This window comes from Pelobates fuscus, chromosome 1 (assembly GCF_036172605.1).
Source record: "Pelobates fuscus isolate aPelFus1 chromosome 1, aPelFus1.pri, whole genome shotgun sequence".
NCBI classification, from domain to species: Eukaryota; Metazoa; Chordata; class Amphibia; order Anura; family Pelobatidae; genus Pelobates; species Pelobates fuscus.
The window spans coordinates 475,851,380-475,879,258 of NC_086317.1; the positions used below are offsets into that span (position 1 = coordinate 475,851,380).

A 27,879-nucleotide genomic window follows, 5' to 3' on the forward strand; every position below is an offset into this window, starting at 1 on the left:
GTATTGCATATTCCTGGACAGAAGAAGTCAACACAAAAAGGCAGAGATCAAACATTTCATAGACACCTGCAGCAATGTGTACTAGAGCTGGTTTTCAGGCTCTGCCTTATGTGAGTGTCATTGTTCTCCATTTCAACACGTTGATGAGTGATAATCTTATTGACTTGCTGATAATAACATTCCTTTTGTATTATATGTACTGCACATGATTTATACTATACTTCATTATCTGAAATGATTTATATTCTTAGCATAAGTTATGCTCCATTTTTTTAAATTTCATATTACACGCTTGATGGCGTCATAATTGTGTAACAAAACTCTTAACATACTTTTTGTGTTTCACTCACAACTGCCCTTTGCACTCTTCACTATACTATAATGATGAGTATGAGTTCTTGTTCTCCATTTGATGTCAAACAACTCTGTCTGACAGCAGTGAGTGGTCCTAAAGATCGGAATTATTTTCTCGTTCCTAAATACAGTAGTGTCAACATGATAATCATATTTATGGTCGTTGAAGCCATTTGTTCTGAAATGTTTCACCTTTTTAAAGTCAATGAATTGAAATGTTAATTTCTATGCTCCTTATTTGTTCATCTGTGTAATCGAAATCTCCAAACTAAAAAGTATAAAACTGGATCAATACAACTATTCAGGCTAGCTATAGGTCTTGTCACTTTGTAGGCCACGTTGATGGCGTTTAAGATATTGCAATCAAGGTTGATTTTACGGAAGTAATAGTACAGGGTACGGGTCACATGGAAAGGCAAGAAGCAAGTGGTAAATACAAGGATAACAATGATGATCATTTTAATAGACTTCATCTTAGCATTACCTGCTTGGGATATGTTATCTTTTGGCTTGATGAGGACATATACCATGTAGCAATAACAAATGATAATGATGGCGAAGGGAACACAGAAAAGCAAAGATAAGTTCACCGTGCTGAAGATGACAAATTGGTCAAACAGTTCTATGTCTGAGGTATCGTGACAAATGGTATTGTCTTCCAACTGGCTGGTTGTTACAAAATACAAAATTGGAGACTGCATTGCAACTATGATGACCCAGATAATCACAGAAACAATTCTTGCATAACGAATTTGGCCCCATTGAATAAACCTAATTGGGTAACATATCGCAAGAAATCGGTAAATACTGATACAAAGGAGGAAGAAAATACTGCAGTACAGACTGGTGTAGAAAAGAAATCGAACTAGTTTGCAGAGAACCTCGCTAAATGGCCAGTTGTTCGCTTTGGAATAATAATGCATGAGCAATGGGAGAGACAAGACATAAAGCAAGTCTGATAGTGCAAGATTGAACATAAATACGTTGACTGTCTTCCATGGTCGTAAACGGAATATAAAGATGTATAGGGCCAGCACATTCAGGATGAAACCAATGCAGAACACAATTCCATAGCACACAGGCAGAAGAATATACTTGAAATCTTCATCAAATACGCATGCATACGTTAGGTTACTGTCTTCATATGGGCCATCCATGACACTGAAAGATGAACAAAATATCGTTACATTAGTTTTCTACAATTTATTTACAGCAGTAACGTATCTCAAAGACATACTGACCAGTTATATTACATCAACCTTTCAATCTGTAACTACTGTACCAATAGACACATGATGGACCTGTAAGATATACAGTATTATAGTCGAACGGACTTCTTCTGAATTGTTTGGGTATTTACAAAAAATTGCTAAGATCACATTATGTAGTTTGTACCTATTCACCCATTCACATGGACATAGGTTGTTAGGTAAACTGATTTGTTCAACTCAAATGAGCAAAGAATGATATCTGAATCTGTATCTATCTATCTATCTATCTATCTACCTACGTACCTACTTACCTACCTACCTATTTATCTATCGATCTATCGATCTTTCTCTGTCTATCTCTCTTTCTCTGTCTATTTATCTATCTGTCTGTCTGTCTGTCTATCTATCTATATATATCTGTCTCTTGCCCATAAATAAATATATGTCAGCAGAGACAGCCTACACAGAGAGGCACAACCAAGTTGCTGGGGTTGTGTACCAAAACATCTGCACAGAATATGGGCTGGATCTGCCTAAGTGCAGATGGGAGATACCATATAGGGAAGATAGAAATGACAGGGCAGATTACCTGTAGAACTTTCAGCTCTGAACAAACAAGCATATACTGTCCAACCAACCTGGCATCATGGTGGTAGACAAGGAACGGAAGACAAACACAGGTGACAAACACCAAGGACTGAAAGAGGCGCTAGAAAGGATATGAAAAGTAAGTCTATAGTAACACCATTGGGGGTAAGAGCACTTAAGGCTGTAACCACCAAGCCAGGAGAGTTGCTTCAGCAGATTCCAGGTGGGACATCTGAGTTCGCTGTCTAGAAGAGTGCAGCAATTCTTACATTTAACCATCAGGGAATAGTTCATTTCTCCTGGCAGGATTGCCAAAACAATGGATAGAGATATATGGAAAAGCCATCCAGTGACTAAAGAAAACTTAGACAAAGTAAGACAAAGTAAAGGTTTTCAAAGGGGACTCAATGATGTCTAAACTATAAATACACTGTCTAAGTAGATTTGTTCTATATTTTGCTGTATTCTCTATAAAAGGATTATACAATGACATTCTATATCCACAGTAAGGGAGGTTCATAAAACAGGGAAACATCTCACTCTTCCTATTTCAATTGGTTCCTGAGTCAATTGATTTACATGATGATTACCTCATTTTCAGAACTTTGGTTCTCTGAAACAGGCTAATAATCTCTGCTGAAGTTGTTTGATGTGGGCTAATATTCTCCAAGGTGGACTATCTTTGCCTGGGTCCCACAATGTGGCTTAATCATTTCTGATGTTAGCTAATAATCTCTGCTTGGGTTCTTCCTTGTGGGTTAATAATCTTGGTCTTGGTTCTCCAATGAGGGCCAATAATCTCTGCCTAGGTTCTCTAATGTGAGCTAAAAATATCTGCCTTGGTTCTCTCATGTGAGCTAAAAAATCTCTGCCTGGGTTCTCCAATGTGGGCTAATAATCATTGCCTGGGTTCTCTAATGTGGGCTAATAATCTTAGCCTCTGTTATCCAATGTGGGCTAATAATCTCAGCCTGGGTGCCCTGGGTGCCCTCAATGATCTCCAACTCTGAATCTGCATTTTGGGTTCTATGTCATAGTTCTGTGTTTGCAGAAATAAACTGGATCCACTGTTCTCGGCAAAATGGCACTCCATCCTGGAAAATAAATAAAGAAATAGCTGTGCCCCTCATTGGCTCCTTACTTTCCATTTTGTTAGTCTGATGTAATGTATATGCAAGTTCATCTAGGCTTGGAATTGATGAAACTGGGGAGCAAAGCATCTTCCTTGATTACTTCTCTATTGTTGGATCTATGCTATTCCCTTCTGTTGGTTAATTTAGCTCCCGACCTTACCCTGATTGTTTCATAGTTTCAAATCCTGCTTTAATTGTATAAGACTGCTAACATGTCCCACAAGCTATCTACATTCTCCACTGCTACTATGTAGCCATGCTGTGTAGGTGTCACACATGCTAGAGCTATCACCCATCAGTGTGGTGTCAATTCTGACACAGCACGATATATATACACATTCAAACTATACTGGTTCAGGTTCTTGTCAATCTGGCGTTCAATATTGATGTTGCCCCATTTGTGCGAGCAGAGTCACATCATTGCTATGTCATTTTTAACACTAATAAATCAAAGTGTACCTGAAGAGTTTCTTTCTCCTTGCTTCGACTTTGATGCTACTCCAAGTGAACCTGAAGATTCACATCATTCCCATGTCATTATATACGAGACTTAGAAGAGACTAAGTAACAGTTGCATTATGCTGGCATCATTGGTGACCAGAAACATGAGCCAAGTCACTCAGGTACCTTCTGGCACACGACGATGATGTGAAGCAATAGACTTAGTATATAGGCTTGAAACCTGTTCTGCCTTTAGCTAGGTGCCCTGTTATTGATATTGCTGACCCAACAGTGCATTTGTCACAGGAGTCTTACCCCAACACGCAGGAAAGTGGAAATCCACAAAGGTGGATCCAAAAGATGCATTACCAAGCCTTAGAATAGCCTGACTTAACGTATTACTACAGCAAGAAACAAGGTCAAGATAAGCCAAGAATACAGAAATACTCAGAGTCAAGACAAAGTCGGGTCAGGATATCAGAAAATCATGAGGTCAATACAAAGCCAGGGTCAAACACAGAAAATACAAGGGAATCACTAGGGGCACAAAGCAAAGATTTATACCGAAACAATAAAATGGCAAAACAAAAAGGGCCAATACAAGCCTTAAATAGGCTTACCTGAGTTCTGATTGGTCCACGTCATCATTTCGACTCAAAACAGATTAGGATCGAAATTATTACATGGTCGTTTTAAGGGCGGGCATGATATCAAGCCTATAATCTATTTAAGGATGCGCCCTCAAAGCAAGCAGCGTCTGAAGGTCTGCCTGCGGCAAAAGGTAAGTACATTTATTTCTAACTGGGGCCATGCCACGTGTACCGGTTAAGGTAAATAATGCTACAGCGTTTCCTTGTAATTAGGATTTTTCAGCTCCTAACTTATTTCTCAGCTCCTAATTTTTGGCTTGCCTATACCATTTATCCTGTTTTCTCCTGCCGTTGACCTTAGCTTGTGCCTTGACTACCCCCAATGTAAGATCCGGACACTATATCCTAGTTTTTACTGGGTTTGCATGTTAGGGTCCTCACCTGTCATGACAGTAGGCTCCAGGGTTCCTACAGCACTTTGAGAAGAAAGGGTGACCTGATTGACAGTTTCACTGCACAAGGCAGAATAACAGGTAAGACATCTGGCTAAATAATTATTCTCTTAGTTGGTTGAGGGCCAGCACTGGAGTGGATGAGAAGAGAAGACAGATAGTAAATATATTGATAGTAATTGATTTGTAGTTGTGTAACAAAATATAGGCTCACTGATGATGAGTTAATATTAATTTATTTTTTATTATTAATTCTATAGACTTGTTAAAAATGACTTAATCCTAGTATATCAATTGCAGAGGAAAATAATGTCATAACAATCTACACTACTAAAATAATATGAACATTTTGAATCCTGTTCAACAAAGCCATTTGAAATAGTATTTATTTATTTATTATAAATACAACAAAATACAATAATTATTGGGTTTTACAAGACAGATACAGTTGGATATGTCAAACATTACTGTGTACCACGACTCTGTAAGCTCACAGTTTATAAAAGTCAGTTACCAATAATGAACGTAACCCTTCGAAATGTAGATCAAGTTATTAAGAGGAATTGTAGGACGAAAAATCAAAGAGATACCTATCTTTATCATATTAACACGTCTGTCATAATTTAGCATTTTCGCTTTAATACATAGTAACTAAGATCTACCACAAAACAAGGGCCTATAGGAAAATATGTTTATTGAAAAAGAAACTAGCAGAAATGAAAGAGGGAAAAAGTTAAGGAAACCTAAAACATAAATTATTTTTTCTGATTCTTGATGTTCCCATTGTTTTCAGTTAGATAATGTTTTATAACGAACAGAAGATGCCATTACAAATCTTATAGTTACAAATGTTCTGACACTAGCTGCTTAAAATGCTGAATATATAGTACAGCATTATTCTGCTGGCATAGCGAGTACTTTTAAAAGTCTATTCTCTATTAACTTTTATAGTCATAAACACTGTAAGTAGGGGAGAGAGTTGGAAGGCAAACTGATAAACCAGTATCAATCAAACATTCTATGGCCAATTCACTCTAACTAGGACAGGGATAGACAACCTTTGGCAAGTCCAAAACATCTGGACTGCCGAAGGTTGCCCACCCATGAACTAGAAAAATTAAACAAATATTATTAGAATAGTTTAATAAACGTTTCTGTTAATGCCACAATTTGACCACTGAACATCAAAGAACAGACCATTTGTAAGAATATTTTACGGGTTTGATATAAAGAGAAAAAAAACTGAAAAATGTTGGTAATATTGATTGCAACATGCAAACTCCACCAACCCGTATTCCATAATGAAAGATAGTTTTGTTATTGTGATGCTGTTTGTTGTTTGTAGTTTGTGATCTATGTTTACTGTTAAGGGGTTTCCAGGTCACCGTGATGCTGGTGATTCGTTAGGTATCAAGGTCAAACTTCATGTGTAATAATTTTCAGTAGAACAGTTTTCTGGAACATTTCACAAATATGCCGTTGAACCCAAATCCACTGACTTAGCATATTTAATTTTTTATAATCCTGGTTGATAAAGTCTTGTCAGAAATATCATGTTTTCCAATAAAAATTATTTTTCTTTTCCCACATGCTCCACATCTCTTCATCTGTTTAGTTTAAACCTCCAAATAAGAAAGTATAAAACAGGATCAATGCAACTGTTCAAGCTTGCTAAGGGTCTTGTCACTTTGTAGGCCTTGTTGATGGTATTTAAGATACGGCAATCAAGATTCATTTTACGAAAGTAATAATATAGCGTACGATTCACGTGGAAAGGTAAGAAGCAGGTGACAAATACAAGGAGTACTGTGATAATCATTTTGATAGACTTTATCTTCATTTTACGTGTTTGTACAATTGTTGGGTTTGGCTTAATGAGGATATACACCATGTAGCAATAAGAAATGATGATGATTGTGAAAGGCACACAGAAGAGTAATACCAAGTGCACGGTACTGAAGATAACAAACTGGTCAAAAAGGTCAATGCTAGAGGTATCGTGACAGATGATTTTTTCTTCTAATTGACTGGTTGTTACAAAATATAATATTGGAGACTGCATTCCAATGATGAGCACCCAAATTCCGAGAGACATATTCCTTGCGTAACGAATACGACCCCAACTGATAAACTTCATTGGATAACAGATAGCGAGAAACCGGAAAATACTAATGCAAAGAAGGAATAAAATGCTACAATACATGCTGGTGTAAAAAAGAAATCGAACTAGTTTGCAGAGAGTCTCGCTAAATGGCCAGTTGTTTGCTCTAGAATAATAATACACAAGCAGAGGGAGGGTCAAGATGTAAACCAAGTCCGATAATGCAAGATTGAACATGAAAATGTTGATGGTCTTCCATGGCCGGGTCCTTATGAAGAGGTAGAGGGCCAGAACATTTAGTGCAAAGCCCAAAAAAAATACAATTCCATAGGATATGGGAAGAAGCACATATTCAAAATCTTCTTGAAATATACATTTATATGTCACATTATTTGCTTCAGTCGGGGTACCCATGGCACTGAAATATGAATAAAATATTATGAATATTAGTTGTCTTCAGAAAATCAGTTTAAATCAGTATTATATACCCAGATTGATGGACCATCTTTCACACTAGTTTAAAAGCCTGAGTTCACTTGCATTGTATACATTTTTTAATAGGGATTTTGTTGTTGCCTTCCTTTCTATTTCTCCTGTAGCATTTTCATAATTTATACATTTATTATTAGTTTAAATAGATAAATACATAATATGGGCCTCTAGAACAGGGGCAGTCAACCATCAGCACTCCAGATGTTGTGGACTACATCCCCCTGACACTTTGCCAGCATTATAGCTATAAGAGCCTTATTAAAGATGCAGTCCACAACATATGGAATGTTGATGGTTGCCTACCCCAGCTCTAGATTAATATTGGTAATGGTTTCCACAAACTCATGTGGATTGGATACTTTTTAAATTCATGATGGTAGTTTTGCATCAATTCATATGAAAGTTAGATCAACTCAAACATATTCAATATTGCAAGGGCAACAAAAGACTTGACTCAGTTCTGCTTAATGGCCAACTTCCCTGAAATGACCCCACTGATGCTTGAGCAGGTGCCACCATGGCTTCTTATCAATTTGTCAATTTGCTGGCTAATACTCTCTATATTGGTTTGACTATGCTGGCTAATAATCTCTGTCTGAGTTCTGTAATAACATATGAATTATTTATATGTCATAGTACTGTGTTGGTAGACATCAACTCGATCCAGTGTTCTTGGCAAAATGGGTCTCTAACCTGGGGCAAGAATAGAGAAATAGCTGTGCCCCTCATTGGCTCCTTACTTTTCGATTTGTTAGTCTGATGTAATTTATATACAAGTTCAGCTAGGCTTGGAATTGATGAAACTGGGGAGGAAAGCATCTTCCTTGATTACTTCTCTATTGTTGGATCTATGCTATTCCCTTCTGTTGGTTAATTTAGCTCCCGACCTTACCCTGATATTTTCATAGTTTCAAATCCTGCTTTAATTGTATAAGACTGCTAACATGTCCCACAAGCTATCTACATTCTCCACTGCTACTATGTAGCCATGCTGTGTAGGTGTCACACATGCTAGAGCTATCACCCATCAGTGTGGTGTCAATTCTGACACAGCACGATATATATACACATTCAAACTATACTGGTTCAGGTTCTTGTCAATCTGGCGTTCAATATTGATGCTGCCCCATTTGTTCGAGCAGAGTCACATCATTGCTATGTCATTTTTAACACTAATAAATCAAAGTGTACCTGAAGAGTTTCTTTGTCCTTGCTTCGACTTTGATGCTACTCCAAGTGAACCTGGAGAGTCACATCATTCTCATGTCATTATATACGAGATTTGGAAAATACTGGAAGTAACATTTGCATTATTCTGGTGTCATTGGTGACCAGAAACATGAGCCAAGTCACTCAGGTACCTTCTGGCACACAGTGATTATGTAAACCAATAGACTTTAGGCTTGAAACCTGTTCTGCCTTTAGCTAGGTGCCCTGCTATTGTTATCACTGATCCAACACCGTGTTTGTCACGTGAGTTGTACCCCAAAACACAGGAAAATGGAAACCCACAAAACATGGTTTCAAAAGACATATGACAGAGGTTTAGAATGGCCAGACTTAACATATTAATACAGCAAGAAAAAAGGTCAAAATAAGCCAAGAATACAGAAATACACAGAGCAGGCAGCGCCGGAAGGTCTACGACTTTGTGTCGGTGAGCACAGGGGAGTGATTTGCCGTCGCCAATGGGTAAGTACGTTTATTTTTCACTGGGTCCATGCCGTGCGGCCGCGTGGAGCAGTCAGGTCACGTAGCAGCAGGAGGACTGTGCGTGCTGGTTAAGATCAGTAAAGCTACAGCATTTCCTTGTAGTTCTAATTTTTGGTTGTTACTTTGGCTAGTTTGCTCATATATCCTTGTAACGGAACTCCCCGTACTCCAACCAAGTACCTTCCGTTGATGGACGCTTCCTAGCTTGCACCGAGGACAACAAGCACTGCAGACTCCACAACCGCCGTAGCTTAACTGGAGTCTCGAAGTCTTCTGTCCACCCTGGATCAATACATATTCGAAATCAGCACACTTCAAATATAAACATATCCAAAAAACAGGCATTTCCCTCCAGTGGTTTAAAAGTTCCATGGAAGTCTCTTTTTGACCAACCGCACACACATTTTCATGCCCAAAACAGTTCCAGAGAATCAGGCTGTGCGGCGGGTCTATTTCCCATGTTAAAGTCAGTTCAAACAGACGAACGACAACCATTCGAATTGTCGAATTAAGTGTCGAAGGGCTATCGAATTGTCGAACGGCGTTTGAATTGTCGAATGCATTAAAGTCTGTAGAAGGTAAATCTTTAGCTGAATTAAAATGGCTGCCACCACATGTTCGACTGTACGAACGGCGGCCACCCAGCAGTTGGCAGATAACCTACAGCAGCCTCCCAGCCTGGGAGGTAAATTAGCCGCATGCTTCCACTTCTGTGTGGTCCGCCTGTACTGTTCAGTAAGCCCCATTTACTAAACCAAGTGGGAAAAGGCCATTAACACATGATTTTAACAGTCTGGGGACATAGGGCCAGTACTAGTCCAATAAAAGTCCATAAGCCCAACTAGCATTTTTAAAGGGCCATACACCCCAGGGCCATAGTCACAGGGGAGGAGGATGGCAAGCAGGCCTTTCCAGGACCAAGTGACAAAGGGCACTTTGTCACAATCTTGATTTCTCAGCTCTTGATTTTTTGCTTGCCTATACCATTTATCCTGTTTTCTCCTGCCGTTGATCTTGGCTTGTTCTTTGCCTATCCCCAATGTTGGGTCCGGACACTATATCCTTGCTGTCTGTTTCTAGTTAGTTTGCAAGTCAGGGTCCTCACCTGTCATGACAGTAAGGTCCAGGGCTCCTACAGCACTTTGAGAAGAAAGGGTGACATTATTTATGGTTTTACTGTAGAAGGAAGAATAACAGGTAAGAAGTCTGGCTGTCACGGCTAGTAATGAGGTCCAGCACGCAGAAACTATGTAAACATATACATAAGTAAGAAAAGGAAAATAACAGGATAGAGCGTAAACCGGACCTTAGAATGGCCGGACTAATACGCTAGAGACAGAGAATGGTCAAAGGGAAAGCCGAGGTCAAGGAAGCCAGAAAATACTCAATACCGATTAAACAAGCCAAGTCAGGGAAACCAGAGATCAGAATAACCAGGGAAACGCCAAGGATCAGGATACCAGGAAATCAGAAACACGAAAATAGCACTTTCAGGAAACCAGGAAACTGAAACCACGACAGGGCAAAGTACTGGGAAAAGCTAGGGGTTTAAATACCCCTCTCTAGGCTGTGATTGGTCAGAGGGCGACCTCTGACCCCAAAACGTGCGTGTGCGTTGACGTCGTGACGTCACGCACACGTTAGTATAATTCTCGGGGGCGGGGCTATCCATAGACGCGACCACGTGGTCGGCGCCATATTGGATTCGGGCGTGATGCCCGGAAGAACTAAGTGCGCGGTTCCCGGCTCGCCGACGAGCAGGTAAGCACGTGTAGTCGGTGCGGTCGTGCCGGTCGGGCATGACCGTGAGGCTCGGCGGGCCGGTGACCGCAACACTGGCTAAATAATCATTCTCTTACTTGGTTGAGGGCCAGCACTGGAGTGGATGAGAAGAGAAGACAGTAAATATGTTGATAGTAATTTATTTATAGCTGTGTAACAAAATATAAGCTCACTGATGATGAGTTAATATATTCTATAGATTCTCGAAAATTACTTAATGCTAATATATCAAATACAGTGGAAAAAACGTCATGAAAATCTACACTACTAAAATAAAATGAACATTTTGAATCCTGTTCAACAAAAAACATTTGTAATAGTATTTATGTATTTATTTATGTATTTATTTATTATAAATACAACAAAATACAATAATTATTGGGTTTTACAAGACAGACACAGTTAGATATGTCAAACATTACCGTATACCACGACTTTAATAGCTCACAGTTTATAAAAGTCAGTTACCAATAATTAACGTTACCCTTGGAAAAGTAGACCAAGTTATTAAAAGGAATTGTAGGACGAAAAATCAAAGAGATACCTATCTTTTTCATATTGACACGTCTTTCGTAATTTAGCGTTTTCGCTTTAATACGTAGTAACTACGATCTACCTCAAAAGGGCCTATAGGAAAATACGTTTACTGGAAAAGTAAAGAAGCCAGCAGAAATGAAAGAGGAATAAAGTTAAGGAAACCTAAACATAAATTTAAAACAAAATCTAATTTTTGATTTTCCAATTGTTTTCAGGTGATGTTTTATAAGACAAAACATCTCAGTTGTGGTTTAATTCAGAAAAGACCTGGAATTGATGAACAGAAGATGTAGGGGAAGATTGTTTCTATTTTATTTTACATAGCGTTATTCTTACATTTTCACAAGTTACAAATCTTATAGTTACAAACCTTTTGACTGACACTGTCTATTTGAAATGCTGAAAATATATTACAGCATTATTCTGCTTGCATAGTGAGTACTTTTTAAAGTCTATTCTAACCTTTACAGTCATAAACACGTGTCAGTGTCAAACATTCTGTGGCCAAATCATTCTAACTGGGAAAATGGAACCAACATTTTTACAAAGGTTAAATAAAAGTTTGTGCTAATGCCATACGATTTGCCCAGTGAACACCAAACAATGTATGTCGGCTGAGAATCCATTTGTAAAAATTGAAAAATGAGAGAAAAGAAACGGAAAATCTTGGTAAAATGGATTGCAACATGCAAATTCCGTCAACCCGTATTCCATAATGAAAGATAGTTTTGTTATTGTGATGCTGTTTGTTGTTTGTAGTTTGTGATCTATGTTCACTGTTAAGGGGTTTCCAGGTCACCGTGATGGATTTGTTAGGTATCAAGGTCAAAATTCATGTGTAATAATTTTCAGTAGAACAATTTTATGGAACATTGAACCCAAATCCACGGACTTAGCATATTTTATTTTTTATAATCCTGGTTGATAAAGTCTTGTGTTCAGAAATATCATGTTTTCCAATTAATATTTTTTTCCCTTTCCCCGCACGTTCCACATCTCTTCATCTGTTTAGTTTAAACCTCCAAATAAGAAAGTATAAAACAGGATCAATGCAACTGTTCAAGCTTACTAAGGGTCTTGTAACTTTGTAGGCCTTGTTGATGGTATTTAAGATACGGCAATCAAGATTCATTTTACGAAAGTAATAATATAGCGTACAAGTCACGTGGAAAGGTAAGAAGCAGGTGACAAATACAAGGAGCACTATGATAATCATTTTGATAGACTTTATCTTCATTTTACGTGTTTGTACAATTGTTGGGTTTGGCTTAATGAGGATATACACCATGTAGCAATATGAAATTATGATGATTGTGAAAGGCACACAGAAGAGTAATACCAAGTGCACAGTACTGAAGATGACAAACTGGTCAAAAAGGTCAATGCTTGAGGTATCGTGACAGATGATTTTTTCTTCTAATTGACTGGTTGTTACAAAATATAATATTGGAGACTGCATTCCAATGATGAACACCCAAATTATGAGAGACAAATTCCTTGCGTAACGAATACGACCCCAACTGATAAACTTCATTGGATAACAGATAGCGAGAAACCGGAAAATACTAATGCAAAGAAGGAATAAAACACCTCTCTGTCTAATTTTCGGCAATTTTTTGGTACAATTCATAAAATCTATTATTTTTCCCATCTGTTTGGTTTTTGTGCAGTAACCATCATTTTTTGAACATAAATGAATGGATTTATGAAGCTTTCTGGCATAAAAGTGTTCTTTTTCACTTCTCTTTTTGTCATCAAATGTAAATATTGTGGTCTACTACTATACAGAAACTGTGACTTTTTAGATCACGTTAAGAAATATGATCTAAATAATGATGGAATAATGTAATTGTTGATTTGAATAATATCCCCCATTTAAACCCATATGTTAGTTATAGTCTTTGTTCGTTTCCAGGTTAGTGACTTTCCCTGGGGCATTTCCTATGAATTATTTATTTTTAACATTATTGAGTGAAATAAAAAAAAATATATAGCTCAGAACCCAAGAAATAGAATTCCTCAAAAAGTCTTTATCTTTGCCCGTTCATTATGAGAGATGAAGGACTAGAGTCAGGGAGTGTCTGAACCAGAAGGCGCACATGCAGCAATGACTATGGCCAACCTTTAGTCTCTCCCGTTAGCTGTTCCTCTTGAGCAACTGGTTATGGTATGTCCGTAGCAATTTCCTTGGGAACCATCAAATAGTTGACCAAAGAATACTGCTTCATTCAACCCTGATTATTCCATTGTGGTGGCTTGGTAAGCATTTATAAAAAAAAAAAAATTGATAAAATATATACAGAACCCCAAACAAAATCAGACCAAGAAATCCAACCACACCACCTATAATACTGTTCTTGCATACACAACAATCACTAAACATACAAACAGTAGCAAAAAAATACTGCTTAATACGAGAGACTTATAACTACCTGAGCTAAACAGAAATCCAATGATAACCTCAGAAATCTAATTAATGGACAAAATAAAGATATTGTGCAACACAGGCATTGATTTAATATTTTTGTATTAGCCTTTCAAATAATTTAACACTCTTAACAATTTTAACATTGTGATATTTATGATATATTTTTTTTATTATATTAGGTTTTTTTTTAATAATTGTAAAAACCTATCCAAAAATATAAAATCAAGGCCACAGTTAGTCGATAGCTTCATGTCATAAGGTTAGTTCAAACTCTGCTTCCTAAATAATCGGTATTTTCTCTGAATGATTACACGATAGCGTATCAGCTTTAGTTAGACATCTCTGTGAATTCCTATCAGAATCCTATCTGTAAAAGATATACAAACTAAATAATAGCATTAACTGGTGTGCTTTGTGTGTATATTTTGATACATTTACCTACTTAACGCTCGAAATATTCTTAATGGTTTCCTTCCTTAATTCTTAATAGGAAAAATAAATTTTACAAATGTGAAAAAATGCATATTTCTCATATTCAGGTTAATAGGAATCTCTCCAGGTATGTTTTACATTGCGACATGGTGACATTTTAACATTGGAGTGTTTGTTTCTTGTTGCTAATGACAGACTACACTTCTAGTCCCCAGTTTGTTGCCAAATGTCTCCATCAAATACTTTACTCACAATTTGTCCTTCAACTTAAAATTCCTTCCTTATATCTGTTGTCCATTATAAAACGTTTACCAATACTTTACAGGAACTTTAAAAGCTGTTACATCTGTGCCCACCCAATCTTCATTAAAAAAAAAAACACATAATAAAAGCCCTGGTAGATAAAATTATCTAGGTGAACACACAGTGGCGGATCCAGAGCCTGATCTCGGGAGGGGCACTTGTAGATTATTTAAATAAATAATCCAGACACAATAACCACTACAGCTCAGTGTAGTGGTTATTGTGCCAATAGTGCTGAGACCCCCTCCCAGATTAAGTAGTCAAACTGTTTAAGAACAGTTTGACAACTTACCTGAGGTCCTCTGGGAAATGGGGCTGTAGTAGGGCAGAGGAGCAGTGGTATGTGTGAGTGGTGCAATGTGTGAGGGGTGCAGTGTGTGTGTGTGTGAGGGGGACAGTGTGTTAGCAGTGTGTGTGTGTGAAGGTTGCAGTGTGTAAGTGAGGGCGGCAGTATATGTCAGGGGTTCAGTGTGTGTGTGGGTCAGTATGTGTGTGTGACAGTTACAGTATGTGTGGGGGCAATGTATGTGTGTGGGGGCAATGTGTTTATGGGGGGCAGTGTGTGTATGTGGGGGCAGTGTATGTGTTTCGGGGCTGTGTGTATGGGGGCAGTATGTATCTGGGGGCAGTGTGTGTATGGGGGGCAGGGGCAATGTGTGTGTGTATGGGGGAAGGGGCAATGTGTGTGTGTGTATGGGGGAAGGGGCAATGTGTGTGTTTATGGGGGCAGGGGGCAGTGTGTGTATGGGGGGCAGGGGCAATGTGTGTGTGTATGGGGGCAGGGGCAATGTGTGTGCTTATGGGGGGCAGGGGCAATGTGTGTGTGTGTTTATGGGGGGCAGGGGCAATGTGTGTGTGTGTATGGGGGCAGGGGCAATGTGTGTGTGTATGGGGGCAGGGGCAATGTGTGTGTTTATGGGGGGCTGGGGCAATGTGTGTGTTTATGGGGGCAGGGGCAATGTGTGTGTGTATGGGGGGGCAGGGGCAATGTGTGTGTGTATGGGGGGCAGGGGCAATGTGTGTGTGTATGGGGGCAGGGGCAATGTGTGTGTTTATGGGGGTAGGGGCAATGTGTGTGTTTATGGGGGGCAGGGGCAATGTGTGTGTTTATGGTGGGCAGGGGCAATGTGTGTGTGTATGGGGGCAGGGGCAATGTGTGTGTTTATGGGGGGCAGGGGCAATGTGTGTGTGTGTGTGTGTGTGTGTATGATAAGAAGGATGGGCTTTTTTTTTTTTAATGTGTTTTTTTTTTTTTTTTTTATTAAAATAAATATATACCGTACTTTATGTCCCCCCTCCCTTCTTACCTTTACTGGGAGGAGGGGGGACATCTTTCTTTCCCTGGTGGTCCCAGTGGGGATTCATTGGTGGTCCCAGTGGTAGGAGTGAACTCTAGCCCGCGCTCCAGGGCTAGAGTTCACTCTCGCGAGATTTGGAGCGTTGCCGTGGTAACCGCGGCAACGCTCCAAATCTCGCGAGAGGAGGACCCGGAGGAGCTGCTGGCTGAGCTCCCGGGTCCTCTCTCCCTCCCCTGCCAGCTGTCAGCACAGTGCCTGCGGACCGGGGAGGGAGATCTCTGATCTCCCCGGTCCGCAGGCACATTGCAGGGCTGGCACTTGGGCAATGCAAGCCCTGCACTAGCCGGCGGGGGGAGAATCTCGGGGGGGGCAATTGCCCCGTTGCCCCCCCCCCTGGATCCGCCACTGTGAACACATCAGCTTTCAGTGGAGCAATGGGTAAAATCTCTGTATAAATTCACTTAGTCACTTTGTTATTCAGCACTTTGTCTTAATTTCCAGACAAAAAAGTACAAAATAGGGTCAATACAACTGTTAAAACTAGCTAAAGGTCTTGTCACTGTGTAGGCCATGTTGATAGCATTCAAGGTAGAACAATCAAGATCTGTTATTCGATAGTAATAGAACAAGGTACGTGTCACATGGAAAGGTAAGAAGCATATAATAAATACAATGAGCACAACAATGATCATTTTGACTGTACTCTTCTTTCGTTGACATGGTTGTGAGCTATTTGTGTTTGGTTTGATAAGGACATGAACAATGTTGCAGTAACAAATGAGGATTGCTGTGAAGGGAACACAGAAGAGCAAGACTAGATTCACTGTTTGGAATACCAGAAACTGAGGAACCTTATCTGTATTAGAGGTATCAGGGCAGATGGTGTTACCTTCCAACTGGGTGGTGTTTACAAAATACAGCATTGGAGACTGCATTCCAATTATGATGACCCAAATAATGAGAGAGGCAATCTTAGCAAAACGAACGTGGCCCCAGCGAAGATATTGAACAGGGTAGCATACGGCTAAAAAACGGTAAACACTGATGCAGAGAAGGAATAAAATACTGCAGTAGAGGCTGGTGTAGAAGAGAAATCGAATTAATTTGCATACAACCATACCAAATATCCAGTCATTTTCTTTGGAATAATAGTGCACCAGTAAGGGAAGTGACAAGACATAAAGCAGGTCTGATAGTGCAAGGTTGAACATAAAAACATTGACTGTCTTCCATGGTCTTATCCTGAACAAAAAGATGTAGAGGGTCAGTACATTAAGGACGAACCCAATGCAGAATACAACTCCATAGGACACACACAGAAGTATATACTTGACATCTTCATTTATTATACATCTGTTCTTCCAGAACACTCTAATCATGTCATCCATGGCACTGGAAATATGGAGAAAACATAGTTAGATTTGGTCATCTTCACTTAATTAGTAGAATTCTATCTTCAGACGAAATGCTAGATAAAATAGTTTGCCCTCACCTGTACAATATACTGCGTCTACAAAACAGTAGGAAACTTGGCACGCTTTGTAGAGTTGCATTCTTATGCATTAATGAGGTTTTTGGTTTTTTTTAACACAATCTTAATAAATCAGTAGACTTGTTGATGGCTAAGATTTGGTTAGTCCGAACCAATTTACCTGAAAAAAGGTGGACTGAATTTCAGCCATGTGGCATTTTGGTACAGACAAATGTTGCCCATGCAATTGTTTTTGGAAAAACAATTCGAACAAACTAAAATGGCTTAAAAACATGTCTATTAGTGTACTGCAATTAAAAAAAATAGTTTCTTCTCCATTCCTTCCCCCTTTCTCTGGTGCCACAGTGGTAGCTCTGGATTATAAAACAAACAAATTAACTCATCTACTGCCCTTTTAATTTGTTTTGTAATTCAAAGTTACAGAATTAGGACAAGTCGCTGATCGGCCAAAATTTAGACGAATGGCGAATGTTAAAACTGAATGCACAAGTCCATTCATCAAGGTATGTGCTCTAAAATGGATCAAAAAAGTTCCACAGGGATAATTCCACCACGTGTGTCAAGTTGGATGATTATGGACCTTGAATCAAATAGATACTCCACTAAAAGGAGATCCGATAACTCCGCAGGTAACCATGTTAACCTATCTTCACAGTTGTGTTCACGGAATGATTCCTGAATAATTATAGGTTTGTGATGTGAATAATTCTGCTAAGAATATTCATCCACTGATGGATATGCTGGATGCACTGGTTTTGGAGCCGTGTTAAGATATACTGTGACATTCAAATGCAGGTCATCTTTTTCTCAAGGGATCATTAGTGCCATAAAAAACAACACCACACCACTCCATCCTGCAATGACAATATGTGACACTATTAGCCTGATAAAGTAGGAACTGACATTAATAACAGCAGGCAACATTTTCCTAATCCTCTAATTTCCAGGGATTCCATCCACTAGTCCACTCTAATGAAAATCTCTTGAATGACCCAAAGAAGAAGAATGTTGTCATTTTATGACATCCTTTTTTCGTGTCACTGATACACTGAGTTGTGCGTTTCTCCGAAGCTCTATCAGAATCAGAGTTGTACCAGATGGACAGTTGATATTTTATAAGATATCTCTTGCTCTGCACGATTCATGTTGGCCTCCTTTTGGGCACTTTAATCAATTAGCCATTTCTTATGGACCACAAATTATACATGGAAAAACTGTTCTAGAGTGTAATTCTTGAACAAGCTTGTATGCAATGTACTGCCAAAATGTGGATTGTTTTCACCTTATCTACATCTAAAAGCATTAAGCAGATTACTTTAAAATGATTTTGAGACCACAAAATAATATTAGTCCAACAGTCAAATAGTCTCCAAACAAATTACAAAGGCAGGTCATGCACCTGCCCCATAGTTTTGACAGACATATACAACATAATGTAGCAGGTATATGAGCTTGAGGGACAAGTTCATAATTATTGTCTATGTCTGGTCTTAGTCCAGGCACAAAGAATGGATCATGAGACATGAACTACGGCAGAACCAAGCTGGGTAGAAACAAAGTATAGATCCGGGCTGGCATCCAACATCTCAGACTTAAGGATACAAGATCAGGATACAAGATTATAGTCCACCATATAAGATACTTGAGAACCAGGACCAAAATGGTTAACACAAACCGACACATTGTTCCTTGCAATGTCCAACCTCACCCACACAGCTCTGAGAGGGATTCTTGGAGAATGGATGCCGAGTAGATCACAAGGGATTTCCCAGATGTGACACAACACAACTAATTTACCATAATAAAAATTACATGAATATAGTTTAAAAGGCAGATTGTAACACATGAATCTCTAAAGTAAAGATGAATTAAATGGTCTATGGTCTATTAAAGGAGCCAAATTGAGCAGATGCATAGGAATTAAGGCTTGCCAGCAATTAAAGGAACACTCCAGACACACAAAAAAACACTGTATCTTACAAGGAATCATCACGACTTTTATTTATTTTACATTTTTGCATGATACTAGATGTATTTTTTTAAAAAGCAGAACAACACTTTCAGCTAAAACCCATTGTCTTATTTTCAAGAGAACTGGTTAAAACAACATAATCAGACACCGAATTAGTCACCTGTGCATTGTTCAGGGGTTCATCAGCAATGTGTAGCTCTGAAAGAGAAGACCATGGAAGCAACAGGATTGACTAAAAGTTCTCTGTCAATTCCAACTCAAACAAAAAATCACTGCAGAACATATGTGTACCTTGAAGTGTTCCAACTAATAACTATACAGTGATCAGCTATACATTAAAGCTACTTGACTAATATCGTTTAGGTTCTATTCGTAGTGCCAAAACAGCTCTGATGTGGTATCTGGCATCAAGACATTAGCAGCAGATCTTTTAAGTCCTGCAAATTGCAAGGTGGAGCCTCAATGGATCAGATTTGTTGTTTCAGGACATCCCATAGGTTCTCAATTGAATTTAGATCTGGGGAATTTGAAGGCCAACACCGTGAATTCTTTGCTATGTTCCTGAAACTATTCCTGAAAATCTTTGCAGTGTGGCAGGGTGCATTATCCTGCTGAAATATGCCACTACTATCAGGTTACACCATTGCCATGAAGGGATTTACGTGGTCTGCAACAATCTCTAGGTAGGTGGTACATGCCACAATAACATCTACATGCATGAATGCTAGGACTCGTGGTTTCCCAGCAGAACATTGCCCAGAGCATAACACTGCCCCATCATCTTCTTTCCATAGTGCATCCTGCTGCCATATTATCCCCAGGTAAACAATGTACACACACCATCCACCTGATCTAAAAGAAAACATGATTAATCAGACCAGACAACCTTCTTCAATTGCGCCATGGTCTACTACTGATGGTCACGTCCCAATTGAAGGCACTTTTGGTTGTGAACAGGTGTCATCATGGGCACTCTGACCGGTCTATGGCTACGTAGCCCCATACGCAGCAAACTGCAATGCACTGTGTGTTCTGATACCTTTCTTTGATCAACAGCATTACGCTTTTCAGTAAATTGAGCTAGGTGTTCTGTTCACTGGTTTCCCGAGGGAATAGTTCACTGGTTTCCTTCCTTGCACCACTTTTGCTAGTTACTAAACAAAGCATACCAGGAATGCCCCACAAGATTTGCCATTTTGGAGATGTTCTGACCCATTCGTCTAGCCATCACTATGGCCCTGGTCAAAGTTCTCAGATCTTTTCACTTGCTCATTTTTCCTGCTTCCAACACATGAAAATGTTATTCACTCCACCTTTCAGTTGTTTTAATGTGGTGGCTGATCAGTTTATATATTTATATATTATAGTTTAAAGTATTAACATAACATGAAATTACTTCACTTATAATGCAAGAATGCGTCCGTCAAAGCACATGTGTAATAAAGATCTTTATTCCCTCGGGACTGTTGGATTGATTGTTGATTTCTGATTTTTCCAGGCTAACATTTGCTGGTGCATTTAAGGTCTCTGAGAAATTCAGATGATCCCTTAGTCCTCTTCTTTCTCAGAAGCATATTGACCACATGAACCTGGGAACTTATCCTGTAGGAGGGAGTGGAATCTGGTAAAGCACTCCATGACAGTAGACAGGCTGACGTCAACACTTTGATTATAGTCATTAACCAACACACAATCATGGAATCCATCAGGGAGGACTGGCAACTTTTGGTCTGGGGTGGAAGAATAAATGAATAGCCTTTTTGTGCATTAAACTCACAGACCTCAGTTTGTGTGATCCTAGTCACATGGAGTATCCAATATAGGGATATGATCAATGAAGGGTTCTGGAGTTCTGTCATGTGACATCATATGTCACTGGAACTTCCGTCATCTGCGGCTTGACTGAACAATCACAGAGAATTCTGCATGCCTAACAAGCGCAGACAATCTATTCAAGTCATAAGGAAGCAGGAAACTTTGATAGTAGGATGATAGGAAAACACACTAACATTCAGGCAGATTAATTTTGTCCAGTCTATACTTCATCATAAGACTCATGGCTGCTCTTTAGGTAGGGTGAACACGAAAAGCCGATTTTGGGGGTTTCCTACTCCCAGCTGTGACGTTTTTCATGTTTGATGAACTAGAATAAATTGGACTCTGAGTTGAAAAGAGAAAAAAGATCCCACAGGGCCCTGGGCAAGCATCCAGGTTGGGCCCCCCTTAATTCTTCACATAATGATTGCTTTGTTTGTCACAAATAGTACCTTATACCAAGCAGTCACATTGACAAAAATACAATATTCATTACAATCAAAACTGGAAACAAACACAAGAGAAGCCGAAAACAATCCAAAACACATAACAGACAGGACACAGGACAAGCACAAAACAAATACAAAACCAGGTCAGGAAAATGAAGTAAGGAGTTAAAGGAACACTCCGCTCCCCATAACAACTTCATACAAATAAAGTTGTTATGGTGCCATGAGGACGCCGGGCGCTCTCTTACATTAAGGTGTTAAATTATTTCAGATGATTTTACCAAAGGTTGCCTTGAGCACCAATCTCCAGGTGCCCTAGGCGGCATCCAGTTGCTGAAACTGAGTTACAGAAGGTGTGGAGAGTTGCCAGGTAGGGGTTGCTCTGATTGGCTAGAGCGGTCAGCTGATGCTCTAAGCCAATCAGTAGTTTCCCTTTTATAAAAAAGGTACAAGATCCAATTGATCCCAGACCAGACATTTGACCTGGACTCGCCAACGGTTGGCTCTTATTATTATTATGATATTTATAGAGCGCCGTCAAATTCCGCAGCGCTTTACAATGGGTGGACGAACAGACATGTAGTTGTAACCAGACAAGTTGGACACACAGGAACAGAGGGGTTGAGGGCCCTGCTCAATGAGCTTACATGCTAGAGGGAGTGGGGAATAGTGACACAAAAGGTAAGGATAGTATTAGACTAGTGACAGTTGCAGAAGAGGAATCAGTCAGGAGCTATTACCAGTTTAATTGATACGCTTTTATGAAGAAGTGGGTTTTTAACGATTTTTTGAAGGAGTGGAGACTGGGTGAGCATCTAACGGAGGAGGGAAGTGAGTTCCACAGGAACAGTGCAGCCCTCGAGAAGTCTTGAAGGTGAGCATCAGAGGTGGGAGTACGGACAGAAGATAGACGTAAGTTTTCAGCAGATCGTAAGGGCCTAGACGGGACATACTTATGTATAAGGGAGGATAGATAGGTGGGAGCAGCATTATGTAGCGATTTGAAAGCAAGAACCAGAATTTTAAATGGAGCCCTATATCTTACAGGAAGCCAATGTAGGGACAGACAGAAGGGTGAGGCATGGGAGGTGCGGGCGGACAGGAAGATGACCCTCGCTTCCGCATTCATTATGGACTGTAACTGCGCAGGTTGGGAACACGTAAGACCACTGAGAAGTGGATTACAGTAGTCAAGGCGGGAAAGGACAGTGGAATGAGTCGCATCTGGCGTTAAGTAGGGGCGGATCGCGCAATTTTTTTGAGATGGAAGCGGCAGGATTTGGTGATAGAGTGAACATGAGACGTGAAGGAGAGGTCGGAGTCAAATAGAACACCTAGGCAGTGAGCCTGCGTGGTGGAGCTGATGGTAGCACCGTTGACTTGGAGGGAGACAGACACAAGAGTAGCAACACTTGAGGGAGGAAAGACCAGAATTTCAGTTTTGGTCAAGTTTAGTTTAAGGAAGAACTCTTGGGCAGTGTTCATTGTGCGTCAAGTTTCTATTTAGTTTTAGTCATAGTCTGTTGACTAAAAAGTCATTTTAGTTTTAGTCATATTTAAGTCATCTGAATCTGTAACGGATCGCCTGGCACCCCGACTGAGTACCTCCGTTAATGGATGCTCCTAGTGCTTCCTGAGGACTCCAAGCACTCTGGCAGACACCATAATCACCGAATCCGAGAAACCTTTAAATTCTCCCAAGCGTCTGAATGCTGTAGACCATTGAATAGGAACCATACGAATAGGCTTGTACTCCTAGCAGTCAACTGGAACAGCATACAATAAATCCTTCCCCCAATAATGAGACGACACATCACTTTGAGGGTAAAACAGGAACTCTGGACTGGCTCATCCAGCCTGGCTTTTATTTCCATCTCACACATACAGGCCACACCCAGGGGGAGGCATAAAAGAACCAATCACATACATGGTACAACCCACACATCCCCTCCCCTCAGATAACCAGTTAACATAATTATACAGCCAGGAAAACTACAGTTTTTATACATGTGCTATAACTTTAAATCCATACATCCAATCTTCCCAAAAACCACATATTTGGAATCAGCACACTTTAAACATAAACCCTTCCAAAAATCAGCCAAATCCCTCCAGTGGATCAAAAGTTAGCTGAAAGTCCTTTATGACCGACCGCAAGCACATTTTCCTGCCCAAAACAGTTCCATAGATTTGGGCTGTGCAGTCGGTCAATTTCATGCCGAAAAACGACTAAGTCCCATTTCGAACGGGACTTAGTCTCTGGAGCTGCAAGTTCCGTATGGGAGAAGGTAAGGGTCAGCGGTGTTCGGCAAAATGTGTAGCCGATTTCAGTTCCACAGAATCTTTAGCATATACCGCTGACCGCGTTCGACTGAACAAAGATGGCCGCCGCCACGTGCAATTAACCTGCAGTAACCTCACAGCCTGGGATGTAAATTGCCTGCACACTTTAGCTTCTGGGTGGTCCGCCTGTGTGGTACTTGGTTCAGTAAGCCCTATATACTGAACCAAGTGGGAGAAAGCCAGGGGCAAGTTATTTTACAGGTCTGGGGACATAGTCTTAAAGGGGCATTGTTCACCAAAGTTACAAGATGTCCCCAGACGGTTCTTAAAGGGCCATACACACCCAATAAAAGTCCATACGTTTTCAGGGGCCATAGTCTTAAAGGGTATTGTTACCCAAAGTCTCAATATGTCCCCAGACCGTTCTTAAAGGGCCAGCAGCAGTACAATAAAATACCATTCACTGTGCTTAAAGGGCCAGTAGCCGCCATATAAAGTACAATATGCCCCAAATAACCCAGGGGCCATAGTCAGCAGGTAGGAGGCGGGCAAACAGGCTTCTCCAGGGCCCAGTGGCGAGGTTGGTTTCGCCACAGAATCTATTTAGTCATCTGTATTGTTTTTGTTTTAGTCTAGTTTTAGGCGACTTAATTTCCAAAATTTAGTCAAGTAACATTTTACTAAAATTGTTAGTCGACAAAATTAACACTGCTCTCAGGGCTGGTCTCTCTAATTTCATTATATTATATATCTACCCACTTATCTATCTATCATCTATCCGTCTGTCTGTCTGTCTGTCTATCTGTCTGTCTATATATTTTTTAATTAAATATTGTTTTGCATTGCATTAGGCGCGATCTTCGCTCCAAGTTTTCCAGTATTACTAAGACATAAGAACCTGTATCATGATGTTAAGTAAAAAAAAAAAAGTTAAATCCAAAGAATGGGAGTACTGTGAATCTCTGTCTATTTATTATAATTACCTAAATGGATGCTGCACTCTCCTGGATCCCAGGGGTTAACCAGGCCTGAGGCTGGCCAATCCAAGCTTGACAAAGGCCCTGGTGTGGGCTAGAAAGTGAATTTATAGTTCTACGTCATACTAAAGGACAAGATCGATCAATTGGAGTAATTCTCAAAGCTTGCTATGCTTCCAGTTCAGCTATTTTGGTCATTTGAAAAATTACGTTGAATTCACTTTGAATTCATGACAATTCTAACATTAGCGTATAATGCTGTAAATATCATTACTCCAAACTTTAAATTCATCTCCATCGTTCTGCTGCTTTATACACTAAAAGAATACAAAAACGTTTTTTTACTTAAAACTATAAAAATGTTAATATTATTTAAAGTGCTCATACATTAAACATTTATCAAAGTGCAATATACATTTGACTTTTAACAACTTTCAATATATATATATATATATATATATATATATATATATATATATACACATGTTGCCTTATAAAGTGTTTTTTTTTTATGTGCAAAACTCATTCAATGCACAAAACCACACCGAATATTACCAATATATCACAGTTCCTTGGGAGGAATATCTTATTAAGTACCTGAAAATAAGGAAAACATATGCAATAGTGCAGATGGTAGTAAAATAAACATTTTGGATAATGATAAGCACATTGTTCTTGCCAACTTACATGGAGTCTCTTATGGTTGACCCCCACCCGTCTCGTAAGTTTTAAGTTTTCCAGCCTCTCTTCGAACCGATTTAAAGGCTGTACAGGAGCCTTATTTCTTAGCTTACTTTAAAAACATTGGTGCCTATTAAACTCCAAAGTGAAATATTCCTGAATGTGGAAGATGCCGCAATCCAGTGTTTTCTCAATCAGAATTTTATTGGAATATAGATTATAACAATTAAAAGCAATGCAATAAAAACTTATATAACTTCTGAAACAAAGTTCACCACTCATAATCCAGGCTTTCTCAGTCAGTGCCGATATGTTCTCGAAAGCCCTCATTACATATCTTGTTGTACTGTTCTCATCAAACAACATTACGGCCTCTCGCTCTTTCATCGAACCCTCCACAACCTTGGTATTTGTGACCCAGTTCTTTTCCTATTGTCATCCTACCCCTCCCAAGGTTCACCTCGGTTGTCTATTCATTCCTCACTTCCAACTATCTGTTTTACCTGGTGGCTCGGTTCTTGTACCCATTCTGCTTTCTTTTCACACTAACTTTTTAAACTGTTTTCTCTTTATATCGCCCTCCGTAATCCTTCTTTGACAGTTACCCTGCAGGCCATTGGAACGCCCATTGATCAAAACATGAAAGATTTCTGCTTTGGAATTAATTTTTTTTCACTTTTAGAAACCACAAGCAGTTCAGAAAATGTTGTAGTTTCCACCTAATTTATACTATTGGTATGTACTTGAAGTAAAGCTTTGTTTGTCTCCCCAATAACTACATTGTCTCATTACAAGCTGTAATGGCAGGGTCCTCTCTCCCCTCTACCAGACCCTATATTTTATTTCAATACTCTTTAGGATCCAAGTAAAATACTAACGGTAACCTACAAAGCACACACTATTCCATCTCTCATTATATTTCCTCTCTAATTCACAAGTACACCTTTTCCTGATCTCTCTATTGTGTTGGTGACTTGTCTTGCACTCTGCTTACACCTCACCTACAGGGCTTCTCAGGGACAGCATCAGTCCTATAGCGTGCTGGGATGGTAACCAAACAGGGGGTGTGTTGGCAGGATAGGAGTGATGTGGGAACTGGGGGGTGCCACTTCTCCCCTATTTAACAGCAGTCCTCCTGTTCCTCTTTGCAAAGTCATACAGTGCGTATAGTGGTGTTAACTTCCTTTCCTGCTGTGCTACTGATTTCTGGTATTTGACCCTTGCCTGTTTCACTGTTTAAGAAACTGTGCCTCCTGATCATTTTACGCACCTTCCCGCTGCCTAGTGGGCTCCGTCTTCTAAACCTAACACCTACTGACCTTGTTGTAATGCTATATACCTACCTACAGAGTTTATAGTATGGTTAGGTGGGACAACAGCAGAGACTCTGCATGTCCCTCTGCCCAGGTTGTCAGTGCTGCTACAGTATCCGAGCAGTCTACAGAGAGTGGTGAGAACTGAGGAATGACAAACCGTCCCCACCACTCACCTTGAGCTAACTGATCCACCAAACAAAGTAACATACAGGGGCTTTGCCATGGCCCAGCTCAGGTGTGTCACAAAAGATTAACAGTCTCCCACCACCCATTACTACACAACTGGTCTCTCCTCACATAAATTGTGCTCCATTTGTAGTCCATTTTGTAGTCCAGTCGACCCTCGACTTCCACTCTACAGATGTCCTACAAGCTACTCTTTTGTATCAAAGCTTACCTAGATATGGTCATCGGATGTGGCAAGTTCACCTCCACTGACATTTTTCTATTTTGTTCTTATACCCTATTTGCTCCTAAATAATAAATTCACTTTTAAGAGGGCCCTCTCACTTTTTCATATTAATGTGTTTGTCTAAACCCCAAATCAGATCTAGTCACCGTATTCGCAATACTGCTGTAGATACATATATGTAAACAATCACATCAGCTACTGGTCCAGCCATGTCTTGGTAAGCGAGACTCTAAAACTGCATCATTAACCAATCACATCAACTCCTGGTAAAGGTACTCACTACTTATCCTTAGTAACCCAGGCCATGCACGGCAAATACAAACACACAATGAAACACTTTGCACAGGGCAGTTTTATTAATGTTGTCTCATACCTTCTAATTTGTGCTCAGATCGCAGGAAAATGAACCACATTATTTCTTATCCGACAGAGCATGAAGAACGTTTCCGTGTGTAATCTCTGCTACAAAGCAATAAAAAAGGAAAGATAAACTGTGAAATAGCTAAACATTAGTATAAAGGCTGTACATCTATCAGGGTTTTACACTAACATGTGAATCGTTGGAAATGAAGAGTAATTTCAAAGTGAATTACAAGTTTTTCAAGAGCAACTACATTATCGAAAAAG

General features: G+C 39.7%; 4 protein-coding genes across 8 annotated transcripts; all 4 read right to left on the reverse strand.

Moving 5' to 3' along the window:
- Positions 1–395: 395 nt before the first annotated feature.
- On the reverse strand, positions 396–27,703 carry LOC134572808 (P2Y purinoceptor 2-like). Of its 4 annotated transcripts, XM_063432041.1 has the most exons (3): positions 27,626–27,701; positions 1,596–1,655; positions 396–1,515 (listed from the first exon to the last, which is right to left on the reverse strand). In XM_063432041.1, the coding sequence occupies exon 3, from the start codon at positions 1,509–1,511 to the stop codon at positions 597–599; it is 915 nt and encodes a 304-aa protein (XP_063288111.1). In that variant the 5' UTR covers positions 1,512–1,515; positions 1,596–1,655; positions 27,626–27,701; the 3' UTR covers positions 396–596. The 4 variants fall into 4 exon arrangements, with proteins under 4 accessions (XP_063288111.1, XP_063288104.1, XP_063288129.1 ...); XM_063432034.1 differs by lacking the exon at positions 1,596–1,655 and having other exon boundaries at positions 27,626–27,703; XM_063432059.1 differs by lacking the exons at positions 1,596–1,655; positions 27,626–27,701 and adding an exon at positions 4,759–4,931.
- On the reverse strand, positions 6,300–27,713 carry LOC134572836 (P2Y purinoceptor 2-like). 2 transcript variants are annotated; one of them, XM_063432081.1, is made up of 2 exons: positions 27,626–27,713; positions 6,300–7,288 (listed from the first exon to the last, which is right to left on the reverse strand). In XM_063432081.1, exon 2 carries the CDS (start codon positions 7,282–7,284, stop codon positions 6,373–6,375), a length of 912 nt encoding a protein of 303 aa, XP_063288151.1. In that variant the 5' UTR covers positions 7,285–7,288; positions 27,626–27,713; the 3' UTR covers positions 6,300–6,372. The 2 variants fall into 2 exon arrangements, with proteins under 2 accessions (XP_063288151.1, XP_063288160.1); XM_063432090.1 differs by lacking the exon at positions 27,626–27,713 and adding an exon at positions 16,745–16,788.
- On the reverse strand, positions 12,282–13,045 carry LOC134585679 (P2Y purinoceptor 2-like). The gene has a single exon (XM_063441137.1). The coding sequence runs from the start codon at positions 13,043–13,045 to the stop codon at positions 12,395–12,397; it is 651 nt and encodes a 216-aa protein (XP_063297207.1). The 3' UTR covers positions 12,282–12,394.
- On the reverse strand, positions 16,319–27,713 carry LOC134572828 (P2Y purinoceptor 2-like). Its single transcript, XM_063432069.1, has 2 exons — positions 27,626–27,713; positions 16,319–17,247 (listed from the first exon to the last, which is right to left on the reverse strand). The coding sequence occupies exon 2, from the start codon at positions 17,241–17,243 to the stop codon at positions 16,329–16,331; it is 915 nt and encodes a 304-aa protein (XP_063288139.1). The 5' UTR covers positions 17,244–17,247; positions 27,626–27,713; the 3' UTR covers positions 16,319–16,328.
- Positions 27,714–27,879: the final 166 nt, after the last annotated feature.